Source organism: Gadus macrocephalus, chromosome 18, assembly GCF_031168955.1.
Source record: "Gadus macrocephalus chromosome 18, ASM3116895v1".
NCBI lineage: Eukaryota > Metazoa > Chordata > Actinopteri > Gadiformes > Gadidae > Gadus > Gadus macrocephalus.
In genome coordinates this window covers 12,235,488-12,243,120 of record NC_082399.1, presented here as the reverse complement: position 1 = coordinate 12,243,120, position 7,633 = coordinate 12,235,488, and the positions used below count along the sequence as shown (strand labels likewise).

The 7,633-nt window shown below is 53.3% G+C and overlaps 1 protein-coding gene across 1 annotated transcript in view; it reads left to right on the top strand.

Moving 5' to 3' along the window:
* Nucleotides 1-2,078, top strand: part of LOC132446805 (voltage-dependent T-type calcium channel subunit alpha-1G-like) — a 25,237-nt gene extending 23,159 nt beyond the window's left edge. The window contains exon 7 of the mRNA XM_060037270.1: nt 1,986-2,078. Coding sequence (XP_059893253.1) covers nt 1,986-2,078 — 93 coding nt within the window. The remainder of the gene's footprint in view (nt 1-1,985) is intronic.
* Nucleotides 2,079-7,633: the final 5,555 nt, after the last annotated feature.

The window sequence follows — 7,633 nt, the reverse complement described above, 5'->3', positions numbered from 1 at the left end:
TCTAAGCTGCCTTTCCATTGAAGCTGCTTCTTCATCTGCTGAATGTCGTCCAAGCCTCCTCCCTATGGTCTCCGTCTATACCTCTGCCCCACACACTCAAGATAACGAACACACACATACACACACACACGCGCAAGAACGTTGATGCCCACGTACACTGACATGCACAAATGTGCACGTGCACACACACACACACACATACACACACAGATACGCACGTGTCCCAATCAGGGATACGATAAGACACTTAGGCCGGGGTGCTGGCTGTACGGCTCCGGACCCACCGACCCAGTAAGCCCAGAGAAGAGCCGCGCTAGCAGGAAACACAACAGGAACGCTAACAAACCCCAGAGCTGGGGACACTTAGATACAGATACAGAGAGAGAGAGAGAGAGAGAGAGAGAGAGAGAGAGAGAGAGAGAGAGAGAGAGAGAGAGAAGAGAGAGAGAGAGAGAGAGAGAGGGAGAGGGAGAGGGAGAGAGAGAGAGAGGAGGGGGGGAGAGGGAGAGGAGAAGGGAGAGGGAGAGGGAGAGAGAATAAGAGGAGGGGGGGGAGAGGAGAGAAGGGGAGAAAGAGAGAGAGGGAGAGAAAGAGAGGGAGAGAGAGGGAGAGATGGAGGAAAGAGAGAGAGACCGAAACAGAGACGAGAGCGAGATCAAAACAAGGGACAGAGAGAAAGAGAGAATGCGAAAGAGAGGAGGGAGGGAGCGGTAGAAGGAGAGAGATCAAAACAGAGAGAGAGAGAGAGAGGAGAGGGAGGGAAGGGACAGAGGTGGATGAATCCGGGTGTGGGAGAGAGAGGGAGATGGTAAACAGCACATTGAAGCGTAGCAGAGAGGAGAGGAGAGTTAATCCCCCCCCCCCCCCCCCCCCCCCAGGACGTTTCCCACTGTTCGGGGATTCTTTGGTCAGTTGGCACGACCCACTTCAGCCCACTTCAGACTGGTGTGGGGAGATAGCTGGAACACAGGGAGGAAAACAAGCTTTGACGGGAAACCTTAACTGGGAGGGTTGAGTCACACGCGGCGACGGAGCGCCAGTGGTGATCCGGGATGCGAGGGGGAATCGTTGTGTTTGAATGGAGGAATGTCAGGAATACCCCGGAAGAAAAGCGCAAGGGGCTCACAGCAGTAATGCACCAACAATGCGGACATTCTACCGGCGTCTCTCCTCCACCCTACAGCCTGTCTCCCTGCCTCTCTCCTCCACCCTACAGCCTGTCTCCCTGCCTCTCTCCTCCACCCAACAGCCTGTCTCCCTGCCCCTCTCCTCCACCCAACAGCCTGTCTCCCTGCCCCTCTCCTCCACCCAACAGCCTGTCTCCCTGCCTCTCTCCTCCACCCAACAGCCTGTCTCCCTGCCTCTCTCCTCCACCCTACAGCCCAGTGAGCCCTATAGCAGATACCACCGGGACTCCGTCTGTACTCGACAACAGTAGCTGTATCTGCAGCCACCCGCCCTCCCTCACCTCCACCTCCACCTCCCTCTCACCTCCACCTCCCTCTCCATCTCAACCTCCCTCACCACCATCTCCCTCCCCTCCTCCACCGCCCTCACCACCACCTCATCTCCCTCTCCACCTCCACCTCCTTCACCTCCACCTCGGCCTCCCTCTCCACTCAACCTCCCTCTCCACCTCCCTCTCCACCTCCGTCACCTCCACCTCCCTCTCCACCTCCTCTCCACCTCAACCCTCCTCTCCACCTCCCTCTCCACCTCCCTCTCCACCTCCGTCACCTCCACCTCCCTCTCCAACTCGGCCTCCCTCTCCACCTCCACCTCCCTCTCCACCTCCTTCATCTCCACCTCCCTCTCCAACTCGGCCTCCCTCTCCACCTCCCTCTCCACCTCCTTCATCTCCACCTCCCTCTCCAACTCGGCCTCCCTCTCCACCTCCCTCTCCACCTCCACCTCCCTCTCCACCTCCACCTCCCTCTCCCTCTCCACCTCCCTCTCCACCTCCCTCTCTTCTCTCTATCCTCCAGCAGTGTAGTGAAGGTAAGGTTCAGCAGGCGGTAGATCTGGTGGAGATGGGAGACAGACGCCAGCAGCTTGAGCAGCAGAGAGTCCTCACCTAGAGGACTTCTGCTGTTGCACTGCCAACGTGTGTGTGTGTGTGTGTGTGTGTGTGTGTGTGTGTGTGTGTGTGTGTGTGTGTGTGTGTGTGTGTGTGTGTGTGTGTGTGTGTGTGTGTGTGTGTGTGTGTGTGTGTGTGCGCATGCGTGTGTACGCATGCGTGTGTGTTTTCGTGTGTGTGTATATGATGAGTCATCCATAACCTTAAAACACCTCTGAAGAACAACATCAACCTCAGGCACAAGACATTTAGTCCAGGCAAAACATTCCTAGACTGATCCCCTGTATATAAACGTGTGTGTGTGTGTGTGTGTGTGTGTGTGTGTGTGTGTGTGTGTGTGTGCCTGCATTCTTGTGTGCATGCATGTGCATGTGTGCATATGCAAGTGTGAGTCTGTGTGTGTGTGTGTGTGTGTGTGTGTGTGTGTGTGTGTGTGTGTGTGTGTGTGGTTGTGTGTATGTTGGAACTATCGGTGTGAATCACAGAGGTCCAGTTTGGGTGTCTTCCAGATATTATCTAAATGCTGCGTCTCCATGTTGACTCAAGCCGACACCGTCCCCCCCCCCCCCTCCCCCCCATCCACCCCCAGTGTGTCCTGCTGTGTGTCTCTATAGAGGCCGATATGCAAGTGTATTTGTGTGTGTGTGTGTGTGTGTGTGTGTGTGTGTGTGTGTGTGTGTGTGTGTGTGTGTGTGTGTGTGTGTGTGTGTGTGTGTTGGTGATGTTGTGTTGACGAGTGTGGCCAGTGAAGAGGAGCCATTGGGTAGAGGTCCCTTACTGATTAGACACACAGACACACACACACACACCACACACACACACACACACACACACACACACACACACACACACACACTACACACACTACCTGATTAGGTCCTCAACACCCCCCCACCCACACAAACACTCAGTCTTTCTAATCTCTGCTACTTCATAGCGCCCTACCCTTCCGTCTGCTCTTCCACTCAAAGATGTGTACATGTCGAGGGCCGTGTGTGTGTGTGTATACGTGTGTGTGTGTGTGTGTGTGTGTTTAGGTATGCATTGTCTCAAGTATGTGTGTGTGTGCGTGTGTGCGTTTTTAAGTATAAGCGGTCTCAAGTGTGTGTGTGTGTGTGTGTGTGTGCATGTGTGTGGGCGTTTGTATTTAAGTATGCGTGGTCTCAAGTGTGTGTGTGTGTGTGTGTGTGTGTGTGTGTGTGTGTGTGTGTGTGTAGGTGTGTGTGTGCGTGCGCGTTTGTGGTTAAGTATGCGTGGTCTCAAGTGTGTGTGTGTGTGTGTGCGTTTGTGTTTAAGTATGCATGGTCTCAAGTGTGTGTGTGTGTGTGCGTTTGTGTTTAAGTATGCGTGGTCTCAAGTGTGTGTGTGTGTGTGTGTGTGTGTTATCAGGAGCCTCTGATCCTCCGGGGCTGCTGCCGGAGGAGGAGGCTGAGGGCTGCGTCTGTCCCCGTCTGAGGGGGGGATAAGGACCTGATATGGTCCAGCAGACACACACAGGCTGGGTTGGGGGGGTGGGGGGGGGGGGGCAGCAGGGGGCCGACACAACACACAACACAGCTCCATAGAAAACACATACGTACGTACCAATACAAAAACACACAATCTCATAAATAGATAACTATATATATGTATAGACGTACGTATCATGTAGAACCAATGAGGTGTAGTATGGAGCTGGGTGAGGTATGAGGTATACTCGCTGCACTGTGGGACAACGTGTTTCTCGTTGGTTGACTGCAGCACTACCGTCCACTTCGGCCCTCAGAGCAGAGTTTCTGTTGCAGAGCGGGATACTTCCATCCATCTACTGTCAAATACTGCCTGAGAGGAGGTCCTCTGGGAAGGGTGGTGTACATACTGGGAAGAGCAAACACATCTCACTATTCTCTTCCTCTTCCTGTATTAATGTGCACTTTTTGAATATCTCACTCAATTGCTGTTACAGTTTCCTTGAAATCTCTGCAGAAAAGTCTATTTAAATGTACAGCCAACACATTTTCTATCTTCCAGGTCTATTGATCTATTGATTTGTTATTCTAAACAAGGTTAGGTTCAGATGAGAGACAGATCGCCATCGATTCGTTAATTTGGTTGGTTATGGATTTGGACTGTTGCTAAAACCATTGGCTCCCTGCGCCTGGGATATCAGAGGGGGGGAGGAGTCGAGGGGGATGGGAGGAGGGCGAGGAGGTGGAGGAGGAGGAATGGGGGGGGGGGGGGGGGAGGGAATCCAACCAGAAATAACGTGTCCTTAGAGGGCCATGGCCCGGAGCGGCAGTGGGACCTCTCGCTGACGTCACACCAAAAACCAGAAAGAAGGAAATTTAAAAAAAAAAAGGCAGCAGCCCTGTTTACTCAGCTGACGGGGATGGTGGTGGTGGTGGTGGTGGTGGGTGGGGGGGGGGGGGGTCTGAGAAAAACGGACTGCATCTACTGAAGCATGAATCCAGCCGTCGACAGACACGTGGGCGTCTGGTAGCACCCACATTTAGTCTGACGGATCGGAGGAAACAAGCAAACCTTTCTGGCCAAACTGGCCTCCAGCTTTGATTGGCCCAGATTGTGAAAACGACCGAGGAGCAGACGGAGGAAGTGAAGCTCAATATCAACAAAGAGAAAACGAGAGGGCGGGAGACAGAGAGGAAAATAATCAGAGAGGGAAGAGTCCGGAACCAGGGAGAAGGGACGGGACCAAGGGTCAAAGGTCACCGGCTGTACTCTGTTTTGACGGTCAAATCGGTTGTGGTGTGATTTGGTTGTCTGCTAATGATGTCTCTGTCCCCATGATGACATCATAAGGAGCCCACCCCCCCAAAACCTCTGCAGGGCTGTAAGAAACGCTGTACACTGCGTCGCTTTCCTGCTGAAACACAGTAAAACGCTTTTCCACACTTCCATAGGGTGACCATAGAACTACACCTATAAATGAAGTTTAGCAGAACAAGCAGCGAGCAAAACCATCCCATGGACGACATCCCACCGCCACCAGCTGTTGGGTAGAACCAGGGTCTAAAATAGGCCTGAGAGCAGGATCCACACACCTCAGAGCCACCAAACCCAGTCCACTCTCTGCCGGGGGAGTTCAGCGCGGAGGCCCTCCGAGGGGCAGGCGGGACAGTCAGAGCGATAAGACGACTATCGCTGCATAAAGACCCAGCACAGCAGGAGGGTGTTCCCGTGATATGGGAGCAGAACGACACGGCAGCGGGCCTGGGGCTCGTCCCTAGAAAGCTTGTTGACGGGGCTGAGATGGCCTTGCTGTCTAGGGCTCCACGACGCTTCTCACGCCACGCAGAGACCTTTCTGGGGGGCTTTCCCCTCCCACCTACTCGCACCGCGTGGTCTGCGGTCGCACCGAGAGAGAGAGAGAGAGAGAGAGAGAGAGAGAGAGAGAGAGAGAGAGAGAGAGAGAGAGAGAGAGAGAGAGAGAGGAGACTATCAGTCTGCTCGGCATGTATTCATTCAGTCCCTCCGCTCCCGTGGGCCCAGTGGGATTGTGGGTCACGGATACAAGACCGGGCTCTCTCTCTCTGAGGCCCAGCCTCTCTCTCTCTCTCTGAGGCCCAGCCTCTCTCTCTCAGAGGCCCGGCCTCTCTCTCTGAAGTCCACTTCCTGTCCTTCCACTGGTTTCCTCATTCTTTGTCCATGTCTTCCTCATTCCTTCCTCACTCCTGTCTCCTCTATTGCTTTGATTCATAACTTCCTCCAGTTTACATCATATTTCTCGCTTCCTCCCATGGCCTTGCATCCTCTCCCCTACTCCTCTGCCTCCCTCCTTATCTCTCTAATCTCCCCCACCCCTATCTCTCTCTCTCTGTCTCTCCGTCTCTCTATCTTCTATCCAGCCCCATCAAAACACTGTAATTCAATATGGTCCATCATCGGTTCCCATAACACACGCACACACGTATGCACGTGCTGGCTCACACACATACACACACGCACACACACACACAAACACACACACACACACACACACACAGACACACAAACACATACAAACACAGGAGGGCATGGATGTGGGAGGGAGAGGGAATCCAATTGAATAAAATCGACATAATGAGAGGAAATGAGAGGGAGATAGGGTGAGGGCGGAGTGATGGAAGAGGGAGGGAAGGGAGGGGAGGAGAGGAGAGACGAGAGGAGGGGAGCCAAGTGAATAGGCTAGACAGACCAAGAGGGGAAACAAGGATTGGCCAGAGGAACGATGAAGAAGCACCAGGAAGAGGAAATAGAGCACATGAAATAAAAAGAGGAGAGTAAGATACAGAGAGAGAGAGAGAGAGAGAGAGAGAGAGAGAGAGAGAGAGAGAGAGAGAGAGAGAGAGAGAGAGAGAGAGAGAGAGAGAGAGAGAGAGAGAGGGAGAGAACGGGAGAGAAAGAGGAGGAAGAGAGAAAGAATGAGAGAGAGAGACATTGCACAGTTGACAGAGCCGCTGGCTGACTGACTCAGGAGGGAATTGATTAGTGAACTGGAGCTCTACAAGAATTCTTGTGAAGCTGTAGAAAAAGACAGAGAGATAGAGAGATAGAGACAAAGACAAAGAGAGAGAGAGAGGGAGGGAGAGGGAGAGAGAGCTTATAAGGAAAGAAAGAGAAGGTAAGAGAGAGAGAGAGAGAGAGAGAGAGAGAGAGAGAGAGAGAGAGAGAGAGAGAGAGAGAGAGAATTGTGAATTGAGGCCAGTGGTGGTGGTGGTGTTGGTGGAGGTGGTGTTGGTGGGGTGGTGGTGGTGGGGTGGTGGTGGAGGTGGAGGAGCGTACGATTACTGGCAGGAAGTAATTGAGGGCTGTTCATAAGAAAGAAAAAATTAAGTGGTGCGCTGGGAAAGAAGCATGAATAACCACACGCTTAAACATGATGAACACAGAGGTAAACAAACAGTCTGACCCCCACACACCCTCTCACACACACACCATGCATACATGAGAAACACAGAAGCAAACACAAACCCTGATCCCACACACACACTCTGACCCCCACCCCCACACACACACACACACACACACACACACACACACACACACACACACACACACACACACACACACACACACACACACACACACACACAGCACAGGTACAGGTACAGGTACAGGTGTCTAAAGCTATTCCATTGGTATGGGGCATATGAGCATCAAAAACAATAAAAAAGACCTAAAAAAAAAGTACCGGACGGAAACCCGTTGAACTGGGTGTTTTATTCTTTAATTGGACGCTGTGCTTTCATGTTGCTGGATCAGAGAGAGTTTCGATCCAAAATGATGGAGGTAATTTTCTCAGACGGAATGGGGCGCCAAAGGAAATAAACGGGGAATGCGGCTGCGAGAGCTCTTTTGCCTGGCGGTGCCGGAGACATTGAGCATGAGTCGCTGCTCTCCCCGGACCGGACCGGACCGGACCGGACCGGACCGGACCGGACCGGACCGGACCGGTCCGGTCCGGTCCGGTCCGGTCCGGTCCGGTCCGGTCCGGTCCGGTCCGGTCCGGTCCGGTCCGGTCCGGTCCGGTCCGGTCCAGGGTTCAAAGGCCGCTTCAGATCCTTTTATTTTGGAAGA